The sequence below is a fragment of the Xenopus tropicalis genome, chromosome 5, assembly GCF_000004195.4.
Source record: "Xenopus tropicalis strain Nigerian chromosome 5, UCB_Xtro_10.0, whole genome shotgun sequence".
NCBI classification, from domain to species: domain Eukaryota; kingdom Metazoa; phylum Chordata; class Amphibia; order Anura; family Pipidae; genus Xenopus; species Xenopus tropicalis.
The window spans coordinates 106,100,686-106,121,620 of record NC_030681.2 but is presented as its reverse complement, the minus strand read 5'-3'; the positions used below and the strand labels follow the sequence as shown (position 1 = coordinate 106,121,620).

Sequence of the window (20,935 nt, the reverse complement as noted above, 5' to 3'; positions counted from 1 at the left end):
TGGCAGCTGCCCGCTTGCTGTGATTGAATAGTTCCAAGACTGAAGGAAACCAGATTTATACTATCTGTATAGTGTAAATAAGGTTTATTTTGCTCAACTAGCATGATAGAAAAGAATTTGCAGTTTTTTCTTAGGGTGACAGGTCCCCTTTAAGGCTAATGGCAAATGACCCCTGCTGCCAAACATACACACACACAGTTCATTTAAAAACAAATGAGTGATAGCACTGACACTTTTCAAGCCTGTTTCAGGCTAAAAAGCAACTGGCAAAAACAAATGCTGACACTTCAGGCTTCTATTATTTTGCTCATTGGGACTTGGCAGTGGCAGATTTCAGACCCCTTTAAACAGAACTAAAGCATATTAAAGAAGTAGACTAGAAATGCTACACCTTATGTTTTAATGGTATTTACCCCTACAGCCTTTTACCTCCTCCATAATCTTTTATTATAATTCACAGTCAGTTACCTAAACTTAGGGGACCAACTTGCAATATCAAAAAAGTCAATCTGGTTTGTGATTCAGATTCACATTGCATAGCAGCTCCAAAACCAGTAGAATTAGCATCAGAATATAATAATCAGCCATGTAGCACCAGCTTCTATGACATATGAACCTCATTTTCTGCTTAATAACATGCAAAAACCCCCAATCTTAGATTCTTAACAGCAGCCCAGAGAAACTGGAGCATGTTTAGAGTATCAAAAAGATCCAGGATGGCAAGCTCTTGTGTACAGATTTGTTGGCCTTGATCATTATCGGTGTTCAAATGCTTAATCTTTAGCGCAGTAAGTTCAGTAAAGGCCCTGAGGAGAGACATTAATGTGATACACTGTAAGGCAGTTTCATATAGGTGTAAGTGCTGTATGCCTAACTCCTCATAAACTACATCTGCTTGTTGGGGTTTATGTAGCCCCCCCCCCCCCCCCCCAGGTGTTTCATCGTAGAACAATGTTTACATTTTTATTTTTTTTATTTATATTTTTTAGCAATTGTGCAGGGAGACACTTTGGAGGAAATCTACAACCAGATCAAACAGATCATAGAAGAACAATCCAGCACCTTCATCTGGGTTCCAGCTAAGGAGAAATTATGAAAATAAAGAGCCAAGTTCAAAAGCCCATGCCACTGCCTATTAAAACATCTCTCCCATAGGGGTGGTCACAAGTAAAAGGGAAGCTTCCCTTACCTTATTTAAAAGAGCTGTTCCTTCTACCTTTCAATTATATTGTCACATCCTATCTTAATATATATTTTTTTTTCTTATTTTTTTCTTTTTTTTTTTTTTTTTGCCTTGTTTTATTTTACGTTTTTAAGGTGGAATGGCCAGACCAGTTATTAAAATGTTATAATGGTAAGGAAAATCCTTAATGTTTAAGGGAAAGTGTTTAACACGTTTTCAGAAAAGAAAAAAAAAGCTTTACAAATAATGTTGGATACAAGAAAAATAAGTGGTCTTAACTTTATATATTATGAGCATTTTTGCACAATTTGCTTTTAATAGCATGGTTTGGCCTATGCATTTTTATGTTTTAAGATAAACTATTCTGGCAAATTGTTTTCTTTATAGGCAGTTAGCAAGCCTTATGTTTTCCTAACTCATATGTTTAAAACCTGTGGCATTATTTTATGGCATGACTTGGATTGCTTTTAAGTCATTTCCACTGCCACAGTTGTTTCATTGAACCATTTTTAACAATTTTAAGGGCCATTGCATAAGCAGCATGTTGATGGCTGCTACTTGTTGCCGCGATAAAAATGCCCCTACTCACCCGAAATCGCTTTCCATTATGTTGAATAGATAGTTTTGCAAGAAGCGATAGTCAAAAGCTGCGTATAGTGTGCCCATAAAGTTATTTTTTTCCGCCCAGTTTCTCCAGTGATAACATTTTAACATTGTGGTTCTTAATCCTATTTACAGAGTCTGAAAATGTTTTGATACTGGTAATATTTCTCATAAAGGAGAAACACTTCAGGTAATTAGCGTAGCCTCTTTACTGTCCAGTAATGTATATAGCACTACAGATGACCTCTGTCACGTTTGAGGGAAAAAAATGAATACCTAGACTTATTGCTGTAAGTGTATTCTTAGATAAGAGATTTTAATATTTTACCCACAATAACTGCCTATTTTGTTATAAAAAAAAATTATATTATATATATTAAACATTCATTTAAACTCTAACAATGGGAGTACTTTTCTTTAAAAATAAATACAAAAACATTTTTTTTTCCACCAGCTGAATTTTTTTCATTGTCTTTGAAAACACAAAGTGCAATGTATCTTCCATGTGAACAAAGCTTTTTGGTGGCAGCATATATTGATGCTGTGTTAAAGGAACGGTAGCTGCTTAATTAAATATAGGCATGTTCTCCTCTTCTCTGAAGTCTCTAGTGTTTTATTTTTATGTAATGTGCATGTGTTACCCTGTGTGATTTTTGAGTTTTTATGTACGTGTTCACCTACAGAATGCATGTGATACATCCATGAAGACTCTAATTTATGTTCAAGCTGAGTTTCATGGATGCATTTGGGGAAGGGGGGGTTAAAGAAAAAATACAGATTTACAAAATACATTGTGTGGTACTGACACATTTGCTTGTTTTTGGATTGGTTTATAAAAAATATTAAACATGCTTTTTACAGTCTCATTAAACCGCAACCAAATGATCATTCGTTTGTAATAAACATCATTATTCATTCCATTTGTCAGAAAGAGGAGAACACCTAATAAACTTTTATTAAACAAATGAAAAGTGTGTGTGTGTGGAATGTGTTGTATTTTAGGATTGAGAAGTCAACCAAAAATCAAAATAACTTACTCCAGATCGTCACTGAGCATACCTAATATATCCCATATGTGTAACACTTTAAAGGAGAATGCAAGTCAAAATTTAAAAGTCATACTGCCCAATAGTCCTCCTATTGTTTAGTAAAAACACCACACTTTTGGCTCACCTAATCAAATATTTACTCAGTCACACTTACTTCACATTTTCTAGAACAGGCAGCCATCTCTAAAAAGGTATTCTCCCTTCCTTTCCCTCTTTGCTTCATACTGCACATGTGTTTCATCCCCCCCCCCTCCTCCCCTCTGTCAGATCTGCTTCTGATTGGCTGGTGGGCATGTGTAGCTCAGAACAGGAGACAGGATCAAGTTACACACATGTTCAGAGAATAGGAAGGCTGCCGCTGGCACCTACAGGAAGGGGAGAGAGATTTCAGTGATGTCACTTTAGTCTTCACACTGCTGTAGGCTGCCAGCACCATATCTCAGAGAAGCAAGCAGGGATCTGGGAATTTAGATATGCAGTAAGTACTTAAAAATAATTCCTTTAGACTTACTTTTAATTTATATTAACCTTTCATTGTCCTTTAGAGGAATTATTCTACAGGTATGGGATCCATTAACTGGAGACTCATTATTCAGAAGGCTACTACCTATGGTAAAGACCATCTTGCATAGACTCCATTTTAATCAAATAATTTTAAAACATATTCCCTTTTTCTAAAGTGGTACCTTGTGCTTGCTCCCAACTAAAGCTGGCCATACATACACCAATATAATAGTACAAAACAATTTTCGGACCATGTTTAGGCTCCTATTTACCTTCCCGATAATTCCCATACCATGGCCGTCAGTCATTTAGTTAATCAGACAGGTTAAAAAACTTTGGTCAGATAACAATTAAATCTGCTAATATATTGTTTTTCCAACAATATCCTTGGACCTACAATGCATTTGTGGGACGTCACTTTAGTATGATTGGTGTCTGCCAACGAATTCATTTTCAGAACATCCTCTGATTTGTTATTTTAAGGGCTTTATCCTACAATTTCAGTCTGAATGTTAGTTTTAGATCGTTGCATTTAAATGTACAATTAATATCTGAACATTCGTCGGAAGAAGACTAAAATCTGCACGTGTATGGCCACCTTAAGACATAATTAATAATTTACTTAATTAATTGTTAAACCAATTCTATTAGGTTTATTTAATGTTTAAATGGTTTTTAGTAGAATTAAGGTATGGAGTTTCAAGTTACAGAAAGATCCCTTATCTGGAAAACCACATGTCCCAAGCATTTCGGATAAAAGGTCTCATGCCTGTACTTTTATTGCAGGCACACATTTGTAAAATGGATTAAATTTTCATGCATTATCTGTGTGAATGCTAGGTCTTCAATGGTTAAATCTGCTGCCACCTTTGTCCTAAGCTTCCAGGTATTGATGTGTTTTATTACAACAGCACGAAGAAGCCTAAGGCTTTCTAAAGGTTATGCAAGAGTATGATGGTCCATGTAAAAGACTGCTTTCTTATTAGCAGTTAAATCATCTGAATGCATAACCGGGCCAGTAGAGGGCAGACCTGTTCAGTTACCTTTATTTTAAAGCTGGTTTTCTCTGTAACCGAGTTCTTTTTCGAAAAAGCTGAAGAAGTGGCAGTCAGGAGCTCCTAGTGAAATGATCTGGAAAATTGTATTTATTCTTTTCTACTTTCATACAAGTAAGTGCCTCGAGTTATTTTTAACTTTCTCTGTTTCCTCATGGGGTGTACAGTCTCTGTACATAGCAGAGTTGTAGTTTATTAAGCTATTACCTTATCCTTTGTTGGTCAGGCAGTAATAAAAGGCCATAGCTGTAATCCAGTCTGGAAGAACAAGCAAATGAAATAAACTTTTTTTTTTAATCTATCTTTAAACTTCCCCATACTGTAATGGTTGACTTCAGTCTGAGAAACAAAGGGTAACTGAACTTTTGTTATTAGGGTATGAGTTGGCCCTAAACTAATATAAAAAGTGTGTATAAACTTGATTTGTTTACAGGATTAAGAATAATTAAAATTTCAAATGCATAGTGTTGATTATATTAAAATGTATTTTTAACACTTATTAGAGCTAATCTATTAAACTGCTCTGAGCAGTCAAATGCCTTTCTGTTCTATGGGCTGTTAGCAGCTCAGCTGCAACTGAGTTCTAATGTGAATTGTTGATTCCCTTGTTCAAGGTAATAGGGGATTAGCCATTTTTTACAAGCTCTTTCCCATGCTGACCAAACAGATTAATAGTTAAACCAGTATAGGAACCGTTGCTCTTGAGTGGGGACTTGTATGTTAGAAACCCCTAGACATAAAATGTTATGTTGTGTTTGTTTATGCAGTTATTTCTCAATGATATGTCTCGCCCAGTTAACTGTCCCTCTGACTGAAGTTTATTGAGGAGCTTGCTGGAATCATATCGGCATGTTCCTTAAAATGCTTTTAAAGGGGAGTATGAAGATCATATGGAATGGCAAACATCATTTCCTATCTTTCACCTCTTTAATTTTCTGTGAGGAGATTATAACACAAAGTACAGTGATATATATATAATACAATAAAGTATGAAAATGCACAGTAATAACCAAGCTTGCAGCCAGCCTTATTGTAAATGACTGTTTAAGCTAAACTAACAACACCTTTATAGAAAGGAGTGGTAATGAAAGCAAACCTTCTGCATTTAATGTTTCCGTTACACAACCCCAAAGGGTTCACTGTAGACATTATGGTGAGTACAATAATTGCTATGTATGACTGCTTAATAAAATAAGCATGCTTTTGTGTCAACAATTGACAACCCATACAGGACTGTTTCAACCTGTGAGTGACATTTTTCCTTTGTATAGTGCCAGTTCAGTAATTAAAGGAATACTGCCATGGGAAAACATGCCAAATTCTTAATTTCCCAGGGTACTACAACCATGTGACCTGTGCTCTGATAAACTTCAGTTACACTTTACTGCTGAACTGCAAGTTGGAGTGATATCACCCCCCTCCCAGCAGCTGATCAGCAGAACAGTGGGAAGATAGCAGCTCCCAGTAGATATCAGAATAGCACTAAAAAGTAAGAAATCCAAGTCTGGAAAAGCTCAGACTCAGGCACAATCCACTGAGATGGCTGCCTATAAACCAATATTACAACAACAAAAAAATACATTTGTTGGTTCAAAAATAACATTTTAGATGGTAGATTGAATTATTTGCTGTGTAATTTAAAAATAGAAAATATACAGTAAAAATCATGACAGAATCCCTTTAAAGTTTGCATGATTTACTAGACATAAATAGCAAAATGGGGTTCAAGAAAGTGTTCTCAGCAGTGTTCCCTTTAAAATGCTTGCACCTTCAGTTGACTGTACAAATGCGGCTTGCATGCTTAAAAGTGCCCTGATATACACTGATTGGTATGGGCAACCATCCGTTACAGAATAAGTGATACCACAGAGGGCTAAGCACTAAGCTATTAGTTCCTATTTGTTTACCATTAATAATTATAAGATATCACATAGGGACATTATTATTCACAGTTGGATATCTGATTTTTTATGATGGTTATATGTCAGAACACACTCCCATCTTATCAATGCAAATCGTAAGATAATTTTAGTGACATGTTGATTTATATCACTAAATATATTGCTCAAGCCTCCTCCCATACTAGTCGACTGTAATATCCCTTTTCCCATTATACTGTCGCTCGCTGTACTTGCTCCTTTAGCTGATTCACCTTTAGTTACACTTAGGGGGCCATTTACTAACCATCACATTTTTTTTACCCGATTTAAGAGTTTTTCACTTAGTCGCAAAAAAAAAAAGTTCAGACTTTTCTGAGGTTTCCTATGTGTCCAAACAGCTAAAATTCTGAATCCCACTCACCAGCTAAAACATGCCGAGATCATGTAGAAGTCAACAGCAGATGTCCCTTCCCTGAAGAATTCTTCTTTTGCTTCTAAACTTTAGAGGTTTCGGATTTTTGGTGCTTTTTTTTTTATGGGGCAAGTCAAAAAATTCAGATTTTTTTTTTTTTCAAGATTTTTCCCGCACAGACTTTAAGTTCAGACATTTGCAGAAATGACTTTATTTGAATTTTAAAATAAAAATATAGTTTTAGTAAATCTGACCCTCAGTTATTAGCTCAGTGATCCCCAACCAGTGGCTCGGGAGCAACAATCACAAATAGCCAATCACAGCCCTTATTTGGCACCCCCAAAGACATTTTTACATGCTTGTGTGGCTCACCAACACTTTTTACATCTGAGTGTGGCTCACCAGTAAAAAAGGTTGGGGATCCCTGCATTAGCTATAGCCTCATGTGCTCCTTGGCCAATGGGTGTTTCTTAACATAATCTGATGGCCCATAAATGGGCAAATGAACTACCAACTCTGCCAAGGGTTGTGAGTCCGCAGCTAATATTTGCCTGTGTAAAGGCACCTTACGTTTTGTTCCTAATTAGGCATGAATTGTTAATTTCCAATAAAACCACATTATGAAAGTGTAAGAAAGGAAACAAAGGTGTTTTTATGTAAAGATTGCATGCTCTGTATAGGATTGCTAGTAGGACTCAACTGTACAAAGAATCGTCCCATATATCTTATCTAGCACCTTATTTTTTTCTGATTTAATCCAAATCATAATATTATTTGTGCTTTGGAATTATGTTATTAGGTAGGACTTAAGGGTTTGTTAAAGGATTCTGTTTCAGGTTATGTTAGTCTTTGTGCCAATATTCCATACATGTCCTGAAAAATATTAGCTTTTAGTTTAAAAACAAGTTGTTGCCTTGTAATTCATGACTTCTTTATAACCATAAACTAACAAAAAATAAAACTGTTGCCTCTTTCCATAATTATAAAGCGTCCTCTGTTGCAGTCCGGCTTCTTGCCAGAAAGTTGAATAAATACTAGTTATATACCCATGCTAGAAGTATCTGTCCTTTTCTTCCGTCACACCCAACTGCCTTGGGTTCTGCTGTTACTGTAGCAAATCATTTTAACTTTGAAAATGTCCTCATTAACTGAAAACATTGCCTTTTCTGCATTTTTTTTTTTTAAATACACAAATGTGCTGGCATTCTTCAGATTTTACAGAATGACAGTCAATGCAAATTATTTTCAAGAATTTTAAGTATTGCAGAATACAAAATTTGTATTAATTGAAAGGAATATTGACAAAGCTTTTAGCCCATGTCACTGTTTATTATGTATGGGCTGCTTAACTAATTAACCATTATATTGTAACCCAGGACTAATGTATCTCAGATTGCTGAGAGGGGAATAGTTAAGATACACAACATTTTTAATTGAATATGTTGAGAAAGTTTATTTCTATCATATAAACATATTCATTTTCAGTATAGTTACCCTCGACATATCAGGGTTAGGCTAGATTGCTTTTAGGGAATAATGGATTTGAAACTTGATAAAAGCTTGTGGGACAATGTCTGCTTCAGCAAAGATAAAAAAAAAAATGCAGCCTGAGCCAGAAGTTCCTTTACAGAGAAATGATGCTAATTGAACAGTTTCTATTTCATTTTAACATATCTCTTGGGCAAACCCAATTATTAAAAAAAAAAAAAAAAGGTTTGCTGCCTGAAGGTAGCATAACAGGATTAATAGGCTTGGTTGGGCTAAAACCATACATGCACCGATATTATCTTATAAAACCTTGTTTCGTATGATATTCGGTGCATGTATGGCAGATTGACGAGACAACTGATATCGCAAAAGCTTCGGCTATCTGTCATCTCGCTGATCTGGTGGGACAAAAGATTTTGATCGGGCGCCATTGAAGGTGTATGATCTTTCCTGCAACCAATTGTAATTGGTACATGTATTGCCACCTTAATAATCAAAAGAACTGGACTCCTGGATAATGGAAAAAGACCCCATGTAGACTGATGAATCAACTGTTTAGAATTCTAACTTTTTACATTTTCTCGTTAACCAGACGAGAATGAATTCAGTGTTTAAAAGCTGAAGTTAAAATGGAGCAGTAGTAGTGTTATGGTTTGGGGGTGTTTTGCTGGCTGTAAAGCTGGGAACCTCTATGAAGTTACTGGGAATTCTGAAGCAAAGGCGCTTCAGAGAAAGACGTTTGTGGTTATATGGAAAACAAGCTCTAGGTTTAAAGTAATGTTATTTATGCTGCCTAGAAGAAATATATAGATTTTCTTTTTTAAGAGTCCTACACCCCCTATTGCCTTTCTGCTGGTGCACTTACTAGGATTCTGCCCTGTAATATCTTATGGGCAATTATATGATAGCCACAGCAGGCCCCAGTGTGAGAAACTACTCAGTCACTGCTATTGTTTTTCATGGTTGGGTTATTTTGACCTAGTTTTTGCAAGTTGCATTTCAGATACTGTGAGTATAAATGCCACCATAGGGGTTTTGACTGATACACAGTCACAAAGTGTGTGCACAAAACTGATATTTCCATTAGAACCCACTAATGTTTTGTTACACCAGGGACAAGCATGAATGTGTGCCATATCAAGGGTAAGAAAGAGCCATGTATAGCAATGTTAAATATATGGCTTTCCTATGGATATTAACTTACTATCTTTAAACGCTGTTGGTACAACATAAGCTATACATGTTGAATGATTCACTTTTCTCGGAAAATACTGAGAAATACTCCTTTAAGTGATAAGGCAGATAATTTACATGGGTTAAAGAATGACTCTTTACCTTGTGGTGTGTGGCCTGTGTTTCAGTGTTATGCAGCCTAGAGTTTTCTGGTTAGCTTCTACAAAAGTTTATTCCAGAGACGACGAATATCTGCATGGATTACCTCTACAGATGAGTTTTATTTGTCCTGTTGGTTAAATGACTTCCTTGAATACTCATTAAAGGACTTTGTTAGTGCTCATGCAGAGTAAGTAAGGTTAATGGCACATGTTAATGGCCTTGACCACTAAGAAATGCTCTTATACATCTGATTTTATTATTGCTATTAACAAGGGAAATTATCAGGACACAGCCTGTTGCATTTGATGCTGCATGTACTCTATCATAGGCTCTTTCGGTACACACTAATGTACCAATCACACTGGCCCTATTGATTAAGTTGTCTTGTGTATGGCACCTAAATGGATGCTTTTTTGTGTCCATAAAAGTTCCATACAGACTATATTTGTTCTGTGCTAATCAGAACTTGAACTTAGCATTGTTGCACCTAGCACAACTAAGCTATAGCCGCAACTATTGTGACGGGTCTGGCGCAACATTTTGTGGTGTTTTGCAACAATACTGTCATTCTGGGCAAGGTTTTATTTCCTTAATGTAATCAAAGATTTATGATCACCATGGTCATCTCGGGGAAAGTCATTGCAGCCTCATCTCATTATAGTGGTAAATTAGCAGACTGGCAACAAAGCCAACATTCACTTTCGCCCAATATTTTCAATATCTTGTGTTCAGGATGTTCACAGTGTAGATAGAATTTGTCCCCAAACATTCAAATTTCATTTACCACAGCATGACATATGAGGCATATTAATATTGTCACTGTTTCCACAAAACAGGTTGCTGTGTCAAATCTCAAAGATTTGCCACAAATTACTGTCCATTAAAGTCAAATTGCATGGGTGACAATTGCAAACATTAGCCTTATTTTGCTCCCATTTGCCTTGGGAAAAATAGAAGCAACGTACCTCCACATGTCACAGTAACCTTAGATATATTCTGCAAGTTAATACCAGTGGATATAGCTCATTAACTGAGAGATCGCACACATGGCTAATGCACTTTGTTCACACCTGTGCCATAAAAATATCTCTGTGATTTCTTGGAATTTGAACAGGAACGTTGAGCACTTTTTCAAACTACTGCTCAGTAGTATATATAGGAGTCTTGTAACAGTCTTCAAAGGAAGACATTTTTTGGGGGGGGGAAATTGTAGAATAATTGTATATTAAAGTAATATTTATTTTTAATTCAAATGGGAGCATTAAATGCTTGCCATGAAATTATTAAAGTGAAATTAACATTTTAGGGACATTCACGCCTCTGAATGTGGGCTGATGATTGTTGAGTTTTCACCTTTGTAATATTGGCAGCAATATACTGACTTGTTTGACTTTGTTTAGCTCACTACAAACCAGTTACTTTTGCTAGAATTTCTGTTTTCCAGCCATTCTTTGTTATATGCTGTTTGTTGGTATGGCTCAGTTCAAACAAGCATTGCACAGCAGACCAAAGAAATGTAGATTTCATCTTATTAAACCAACTAAGTTTAAAAATAATTTGACACCATATAAAAGGGTGACGAAAGAACCCTATAAATACTACAGGCAAATAAAGATTTCATACTTTTAAGGGCCTTGAGATAGTGTAATGTAAGTGCATGCATTGATTGTGTAGCAGGGAAGTCTCTGACCTCCTGTAAAGATGTATTAACAGATGTGGCCTAAATGGCCTCTGCTCTGAAGCTTGGCTATTAATATTTGAAGGTAGACAATGTACATATACCATCTGTTCTATCTGGTAATAGCTTAAAAGGTTTGGAAGGGTGAGGCCTACCTTGTTTTTATAGGGGCCTGTGCACCTCCAGATAAAGATGTTGATTTTTATCTGTTTGAATTATTTTGACATGCAAGAATCATGGTAAGAATATCTTATTTATCATGTTGACATGCCCTAGCAGTATGACAATGTAACTATGCCACTTTCTTGTATGTATGTATGTATAACTTTATTTATAAAGTGCAACAAGGGTACGCAGCGCAAAAAGCACCCAGAAATGGATGGCAACAAAGCGCTGGAGAGCTCTGAAGTGGCCAGCAATGAGTCCAGATCTAAATCCCATTGAACATCTGTGGAGAGATCTTAAAATTGCTGTTGGGAAAAGGCGCCCTTCCAATAAGAGAGACCTGGAGCAGTTTGCAAAGGAAGAGTGGTCCAAAATTCTCGGTGAGAGGTGTAAGAAGCTTATTGATGGTAATAGGAAGCGACCGATTTCAGTTATTTTTTCCAAAGGGTGTGCAACCAAATATTAAGTTAAGGGTGCCAATAATTTTGTCCAGACCATTTTTGGAGTTTTGTGTGACATTATGTCCAATTTGCTTTTTTTCCTCCATTTTTTGTTCTGTTCCAATACACACAAAGGGAATAAACGTGTGTATAGCAAAACATGTGTTACTGCAATACTTTTCTGTAAGAAATACTTGATTTTCTGGAAAAATTTCTGGGGTGCCAACAATTTTGGCCATGACTGTATATATATACATATATATATATATATATACATATATATATATATATATATATATATATATATATATATATATATACAGTGGAGGAAATAATTATTTGACCCCCTCACTGATTTTTTAAGTTTGTCCAATGACAAAGAAATGAAAAGTCTCAGAACAGTATCATTTCAATGGTAGGTTTATTTTAACAGTGGCAGATAGCACATCAAAAGGAAAATCGAAAAAATAACTTTAAATAAAAGATAGCAACTGATTTGCATTTCATTGAGTGAAATAAGTTTCTGAACCCTCTAACAAAAAAAGACTTAATACTTAGTGGAAAAACCCTTGTTTGCAAGCACAGAGGTCAAACGTTTCTTGTAATTGATGACCAAGTTTGCGCACATTTTAGGAGGAATGTTGGTCCACTCCTCTTTGCAGATCATCTCTAAATCCCTAAGGTTTCGAGGCTGTCTCTGTGCAACTCTGAGCTTGAGCTCCCTCCATAGGTTTTCTATTGGATTATGGTCCGGAGACTGACTAGGCCACTCCATGACCTTAATGTGCTTCTTCTTGAGCCACTCCTTTGTTGCCTTTGCTGTATGTTTTGGGTCATTGTCGTGCTGGAACACCCATCCACGACCCATTTTCAGCTTCCTGGCAGAGGGAAGGAGGTTGTCGTTCAGGATTTCACGATACATGGCTCCGTCCATTTTCCCGTTAATGCGAATAAGTTGTCCTGTGCCCTTAGCAGAGAAACACCCCCAAAGCAAAATGTTTCCACCCCCATGCTTGACGGTGGGGACGGTGTTTTGGGGGTCATAGGCAGCATTTTTCTTCCTCCAAACACAGCGAGTTGAGTTAATGCCAAAGAGCTCTATTTTGGTCTCATCAGACCACAGCACCTTCTCCCAGTCACTCACAGAATCATTCAGGTGTTCATTGGCAAACTTCAGACGGGCCTGCACATGTGCCTTCTTGAGCAGGGGGGCCTTGCGAGCCCTGCAGGATTTTAATCCATTGCGGTGTAATGTGTTTCCAATGGTTTTCTTGGTGACTGTGGTCCCTGCTAATTTGAGGTCATTAACTAACTCCTCCCGTGTAGTTCTAGGATGCTTTTTCACCTTTCTCAGAATCATTGACACCCCACGAGGTGAGATCTTGCGTGGAGCCCCAGAGCGAGGTCGATTGATGGTCATTTTGTGCTCCTTCCATTTTCGAACAATCGCACCAATAGTTGTCACCTTCTCTCCCAGCTTCTTGCTAATGGTTTTGTAGCCCATTCCAGCCTTGTGCAGGTCTACAATTTTGTCTCTGACATCCTTGGACAGCTCTTTGGTCTTTCCCATGTTGGAGAGTTTGGAGTCTGCTTGATTGATTGATTCTGTGGACAGGTGTCTTTTATACAGGTGACTAGTTAAGACAGGTGTCCTTAATGATGTTGACTAATTGAGTAGAAGTGTCTAACCACTCTGTGGGAGCCAGAACTCTTAATGGTTGGTAGGGGTTCAAAAACTTATTTCACTCAATGAAATGCAAATGAGTTGCTATCTTTTATTTAAAGTTATTTTTTCGATCTTCCTTTTGATGTGCTATCTGCCACTGTTAAAATAAACCTACCATTGAAATGATACTGTTCTGAGACTTTTCATTTCTTTGTCATTGGACAAACTTACAAAATCAGTGAGGGGTCAAATAATTATTTCCTCCACTGTATATATATATATATATATATATATATATATGGCGACGTATGATGACGTCATCTCCACTTTTTCCCGCCACTTTGTGCTTTTTAGACACTGTGTTTGTTGTATTCACCACTTTGATAAAGGCTAGAGTGCTAGCCGAAACGTTAGTCTCCTCTTTAATAAAAATAATTTGTTTGTATAAGTCCTGTGAGTGCTAACCCTCTCTCAAGCACCTTATATAAAATATATATATATATATATATATATACAGTGGCTTGCAAAAGTATTCGGCCCCCTTGAGCTTTTCCACATTTTGTCACATTAAAGCCACAAACATGAATCAATTTTATTGGAATTCCACGTGAAAGACCAATACAAAGTGGTGTACACGTGAAGTGGAAGGAAAATCATACATGATTCCAAACATTTTTTACAAATAAATAACTGCAAAGTGGGGTGTGCGTAATTATTCAGCCCCCTGAGTCAATACTTTGTAGAACCACCTTTTGCTGCAATTACAGCTGCCAGTCTTTTAGGGTATGTCTCTACCAGCTTTGCACATCTACAGACTGAAATCCTTGCCCATTCTTCTTTGCAAAACAGCTCCAGCTCAGTCAGATTAGATGGACAGCGTTTGTGAACAGCAGTTTTCAGATCTTGCCACAGATTCTCCATTGGATTTAGATCTGGACTGTGACTGGGCCATTCTAACACATGGATATGTTTTGTTTTAAACCATTCCATTGTTGCCCTGGCTTTATGTTTAGGGTCGTTGTCCTGCTGGAAGGTGAACCTCCGCCCCAGTCTCAAGTCTTTTGCAGACTCCAAGAGGTTTTCTTCCAAGATTGCCCTGTATTTGGCTCTATGTTCCCATCAACTCTGACCAGCTTCCCTGTCCCTGCTGAAGAGAAGCCCCCCCAGAGCATGATGCTGCCACCACCATATGTGACAGTGGGGATGGTGTGTTCAGAGTGATGTGCAGTGTTAGTTTTCCACCACACATAGCGTTTTGCATTTTGGCCAAAAAGTTTTGGTCTCATCTGACCAGAGCACCTTCTTCCACATGTTTGCTGTGTCCCCCACATGGCTTGTGGCAAACTGCAAACGGGACTTCTTATGGTTTTCTGTTAACAATGGCTTTCTTCTTGCCACTCTTCCATAAAGGCCAACTTTGTGCAGTGCACGACTAATAGTTGTCCTATGGACAGATTCCCCCACCTGAGCTGTAGATCTCTGCAGCTCGTCCAGAGTCACCATGGGCCTCTTGGCTGCATTTCTGATCAGCGCTCTCCTTGTTCGGCCTGTGAGTTTAGGTGGACGGCCTTGTCTTGGTAGGTTTACAGTTGTGCTATACTCCTTCCATTTCTGAATGATCGCTTGAACAGTGCTCCGTGGGATGTTCAAGGCTTTGGAAATCTTTTTGTAGCCTAAGCCTGCTTTAAATTTCTCAATAACTTTATCCCTGACCTGTCTGGTGTGTTCTTTGGACTTCATGGTGTTGTTGCTCCCAATATTCTCTTAGACAACCTCTGAGGCCGTCACAGAGCAGCTGTATTTGTACTGACATTAGATTACACACAGGTGCACTCTATTTAGTCATTAGCACTCATCAGGCAATGTCTATGGGCAACTGACTGCACTCAGACCAAAGGGGGCTGAATAATTACGCACACCCCACTTTGCAGTTATTTATTTGTAAAAAATGTTTGGAATCATGTATGATTTTCGTTCCACTTCTCACGTGTACCCCACTTTGTATTGGTCTTTCACGTGGAATTCCAATAAAATTGATTCATCTTTGTGGCTGTAATGTGACAAAATGTGGAAAAGTTCAAGGGGGCCGAATACTTTTGCAAGCCACTGTATATATATATATATATATATATATATATATATATATATATATATATCTCCAATCCTTACAAAGCACTCACGGCATGAACATCTCCAAATCAAGTCCTTTATTCAGACATAATATTGATATTTTAATTTTATATATATATATATATATATATATATACACATAGGATAGCATAATCATATTGTAGTAAGGAAGGTGCCAGAATTAACTTGTTGTAGTTTACCAGGGCCACGTCTTTATGGGACAGAGCAGTGATTCCTATAGCGTAACATGGGAATTGTTGCTTCCCTTTGCCTTCAGGACCTAATATGTCATCAGGTTTGTCAACGTCTGTGGTTTGATTTTGTACTATGTTAGTCCTTCTGCCACCTTTGCAAGGATCCTGATCAATGGGTCTGTGTTAATGGGGGTTAGAGACATATAAGATCGATGTGAAATACTTTTAGTTCAAAACCACTGAGCACTTAATTGGGTCATTTAGAGCCAGTATATTCCATGATTATATACTGAGTGATTGTGTAACCATTACAAAACTAGGATTGTTTATTAAGTATAGGGGTTATTGAAAATCATTAAGCAGAAAGTGGGCTTACAACATTTGTTATACAAAGCTGACACTGCAGGACTATTATAGTCTAATGCAAAATGCACTGGTTTCTGAGCTGCCATGGAATTGTGTATTAGTCTGCCCACATATTTATCTGTTGCCAGTGTGCCCACATATGTTTCTGAAGAGTCCTTACAGGTATGTCTGATTACATTTTCTGCATAGGAACTAAAAGGAAATTCCTTCAGTCTCTGTCTCTGCATGTAATAATACACATTGTAGGGTTATTACCCTATTGTCTGCTCCACGTTGTGGGAAATACAGTGCTTCATACAGCAGCTACAACCCTACTAAAAGGAAAAAGGGAAATGCACTTTGTTTGGCAGCGTATTAGTGGAAAAGCAAAATAGGATTTTTGATACTTATTTAAGTAGGCCTTTCTGTGTGCAGTAAAAATATTAGCACTTAACTTGACTTTTGGCACTCTGCATATAAATATATCTTGGCAACGGCTGGGGACTCAGCTGCAACTATCACCAACCAAATAAATGCACCTTTAAAAGCTTATAAGCCCTGTGAGTATGGATCGTCTTTGCAATACTGGAACATAAATATTTATGGACTGCACCCGGGCTCTGTTTGTTCTGCTACAAGTGAGTGCTAGCATTTGGTGATATTGCCTCTATTTATGGATATCCTTGGTGACTTATTATATCCTTAACTGAACTGTCAAAGAAAAGTAGTTCTCTACTTGCTGATTTACCTTTGTAATTGTAAATGGAAACATTTACATGGGTACACATGTTTGGGATACTAAATATAATTTTATAGCTTATTATTATGAAGGCATATTTGTTTTAAACGCCAACATGTTCCACAGCATTGTAGAATAAAGGGTGCATGGTATGAGAACATACAAAGCAACCAATAATCGGTGCGAGAGGCCTTGCCAAAAAGAGCTTATAATCCAAAAGGAAAGTGCCCATAGAGATTACTGCCGACATTACCATATTAGCTAGAATCTCCTGTCATTTGCAATGTTCAGCATGGAATTTTACCAGTTCTTTGTTTCCATAAAAAATAACTCTTGCAAGCTGAATCACCTCCAGATCATGAGTTCATGGCAATATTTGTTTCTGTGTGCCATCAGTTTGTGCCTTTTTCTAAATGATGCCTACATTCCCTACCCCTTTACCACAACAAGTAAAGCAGATTGTGTATAATGTTTTATTATAGTTTAGGAGATTGTGTTGAAAATGGTGTTTATTCACTAGAAAAAGGCTCAGTGTATAGCCACTGCTGGGAAAGAAATCACTCCTGTAGGAAACAATGGTGCTTTGTCAGGAAAGGGAAGATAACCTTCAGGTGCAATGCCATCTCTCAGCCCCAGCATCATGAAGCTAATCTACAGATTATTTTATGATGGATAGATTTCATCAAAGCCCTTAAATATATCTGACTTACCTTCAAGGTGTTCTAATGGGAATGTTAGCATTGCTAGTATTATGCTTTGATGCAGTGTACTCTTGTGCTGCCTTTTGGATGTCAGAAATGGTTTGGTGCCTGTTTAGCATGCCTTGTTTAGTAGCATAGATGCATATACCCATTATGGGAAGCCATCCTGTCCCAGGGATTTGTTGTTTTTGCTCTGAGCAATAACAGCAGCCGGAGCTACTGCCAATGTAATAGATGCTCTCAGCTCCTCCAATAACATATTTTGTGTTACATAAAGCAGTGTTCTCATTAACTAATTTTTTCCTGGTCACCTTTCTATATTTCAACATAAAAACTTGTAGTATTTCTTCACTTTCGCTGTGTTTATGTTTGTTTATCCAATGTATTACTAGGTGTGGTGGCTGTTTTATTGAAAGTGATGCATCCTAGGTATATGAAAGCGATTTACAAAATCATGTTTATAAAGTGGTCTAAAAAGACCACAAGGTAATTTTTAGGCAACGTTGGAGCACTAAGAACTTGAGGCAACTTTGATGAGCAGCAACTCCTCTTCACTTGCTCATATTCTGATGCATCATGGACTGGCCAACATGGTTCATTGACAGACATCATTTTTAAACCTGCCCAATTAACAAACTGTCTGATATCCATAGAATGTGTTTATTATTTGCTATATAGCACTGATAGTCAAGATCAGCAAACCACCATACACATGCCGACAATCATTTCATATATTATTGGTACATGCACTGTATGACCTGCGTTAGTGTTTTTAAACCTAGGGTTCATTGCACAGAGCCTCCCCTAAATATGTTTTTGTACCATGTTTAAATATTCTCTTCTTCTCAGAAAAAGTGAATGTCTTAATTTCCTTAAAGACCAGGTCACCTAGAGATCTTTAGGCACATTAATATTAAAGACCACAGACAGACATAGAGTTCATTCAAATAAATTCATTGGAGCATCAATATTTATAGGCCTTTAGGGGTTTTAAGGGCAAAGTATCATAAAACCACCAAGTCTCTAATTTCTGCTGTTTAGCTGGAATCAGTTTGGACTCAAGTTGAAAGGCTGCCTAGCTAACTTCACTAATAGTCTATACCAGTGCTGTCCAACTGGCGGCCCGCGGGGCGCATGCGGCCCGCGACCCCCCTCTGTGTGGCCCCCCACCTGTCTGGCTGCTTTGATGGCTTACCTTTGAGTAAGCATTAAATGGTATCAGTACTGAGATTAACTGGCCCCCTGCATGGTTCTCACCTCAGATTCAGGCTGTAATCCCTCTGTATTGTTTAAAAATGTAATCTGTGTTTTTCACACCTTTTAATACCTGCACTGTTCACCCCCTGCAGTGTTCACACCTCAGGCTCAGACTGTAATCACTCCCATTGTTCACTTCTTCACACCTCAGACATAGGTACTGTAGGCAGAGTATGGCACATACAGCCAGCATAGGGCAGGTAGAGTATGGCACATACAGCCAGCATAGGGCAGGTAGAGTATGGCACACACAGGCAGCATAGGTCAGGGAGGGTATGGCACACACAGGCAGCATAGGTCAGGGAGGGTATGGCACACACAGGCAGGGTAGGGCAGGCAGAGTATGGCACACACAGGCAGGTTAGGACAGGCAGAGTATGGCACACACAGACAGCATAGGACAGGCAGAGTGCTGCCTCTGTGTGCCATACTCTGCTTGCCCTATGCAGCTTGTGGGAGGTGAACCTGGCAGAGGTTTGTTGTGGGAGTTTGTTAGTAGTTGGAAATAGCCATTAAATGGTCCCTAAGGTGTGTAATTATGTACTGGGGGTTGCTCTGCTATCCACAGGGGAGGAGGAGGCATATGGAATTTAAGGGTATATCTTAATATGACATAATTCTTTCACATATGAATGATGGTTGATATCCCCACTGTAAGGACCAAGCATTTGGGATTTTGCTGTGCTACCACCATTGTGATAAAATAGGTGTGGTTTGAAGTGGGTGTGGTTTCAAAAAGGGGAGTGGTCAAAACTAGCTTCCATTAGCGGCCCTCCACCATGTATGCTACAGAAATTCCGGCCCTCGGCACCGTAGAAGTTGGACAGCACTGGTCTATACACAATCATATATGTTGGTATCTGCTAATGATAGCGAACACTCGCTAGAGAAAGATTAAACGATGGAATTAGCCCAATATCGCCCACCTTAGGTGGCATATTGGGAGAAGCTCAGCTCCTTTGTTAACCTCGCCAAACAAGTGGATTGCTGCTTTAAGACCTTTTAAAAAGCAAAGATCTAAAAGAAATTGACAGTCTATTTTGTTCTTTAGGAGTATTTCTCCTCTGTTATTAAGTCTATATAAGCTAGTCTTTATTTTCCAGTTTCTTTGCCATTTGTTTCAGTCTTGCACATTTCCAAGGTAGTGCGCATGGTTATGTAAGTATTAAATCCTCCCTGACATGTCAAAGCCAACAATTCGATTTGTTTTGCATTTTTTGCCTTGGTTAATGTTTTAGCTTTACTTTTCTCTTTCAGTTCTTTGCCTTAATGAAGTTAGATGGTGCACAATTTCTGACCCAGAGAACAAAAAATGCAATGACATGAAAGCTGCCTTCGGACAAGCTAAAATCACTCCAATGTTATCTTGTGTGAATGGGAAATCGGGAATGGATTGTGCACGCATGATAATGGTAAGAGGGCATATTTGTTTGGCTATTCATTGCTATATGACATTTCTCGGCACTGGGTTTTTTTATCTCCTTACAAAGATTTATCTGAACTGAACTTGCTTAAAGGGGAGGGCATTTCTTGGTAGCTTAAAGGAACAGTAACACCAAAAAATGAAAGTGTATAAAAGTAATAACAATATAATGTACTGTTGCCCTGCATTGCCACAACTGGTGTGTTTGCCTCAGAAAGTCTACTATAGTTTATATAAATAAGCTGCTGTGTAGCCATGGGGGCAGCCATTCAAAGGAGAAAAGGCACAGGTTACTTAGCAGATAACAGATAAACCACCATTATATGGGGCTTATCTACTAGTTATCTGCTATGTAACCTGTGCCTTTTCTCCTTTTTTCCAGCTTGAATGGCTGCCCCCATGGCTACACAGCAGCTGATTTATATAGTAGCTTTTCTGTAGCAAAAACACCATTTTTTTGCAGAGCAAAAGCACATTATATTTAAATTACTTTAAAACACTTTAATTTTTTGATGTTACTGTTCCTTTAATGCACAGAATGTCTTAATGTCCTATATATACTGATAATGGGAGAGTGCAGAGGGGCTCTTGTCTCAGTTTATATGAATTTTGTGGTCACAGCCTCATTGCACCCCCGCCTAATGGATTAAAATTTAGTGGTGAGCACAACTTACCATATATATATATA

General features: G+C 37.9%; 2 protein-coding genes across 15 annotated transcripts in view; both read left to right on the top strand.

The window, feature by feature from the left end:
• dlg1 (discs, large homolog 1) overlaps nt 1–2,757 on the top strand; it is a 118,133-nt gene extending 115,376 nt beyond the window's left edge. For 13 of the 14 annotated variants that reach the window (XM_031901760.1, XM_012963105.3, XM_031901759.1 and 10 more), the window contains one exon: nt 990–2,757. In XM_031901760.1, the coding sequence (XP_031757620.1) occupies nt 990–1,096 (107 nt within the window). In that variant the 3' untranslated portion in view covers nt 1,097–2,757. 14 annotated transcript variants of the gene reach the window in all.
• Nucleotides 2,758–4,404: 1,647 nt separating this feature from the next.
• The window catches only part of meltf (melanotransferrin), a 32,239-nt gene continuing 15,708 nt past the window's right edge, over nt 4,405–20,935 (top strand). Inside the window, exons 1-2 of the mRNA XM_002937831.4 lie at nt 4,405–4,508; nt 20,082–20,236. Coding sequence (XP_002937877.2) covers nt 4,466–4,508; nt 20,082–20,236 — 198 coding nt within the window. The 5' untranslated portion in view covers nt 4,405–4,465. The remainder of the gene's footprint in view (nt 4,509–20,081; nt 20,237–20,935) is intronic.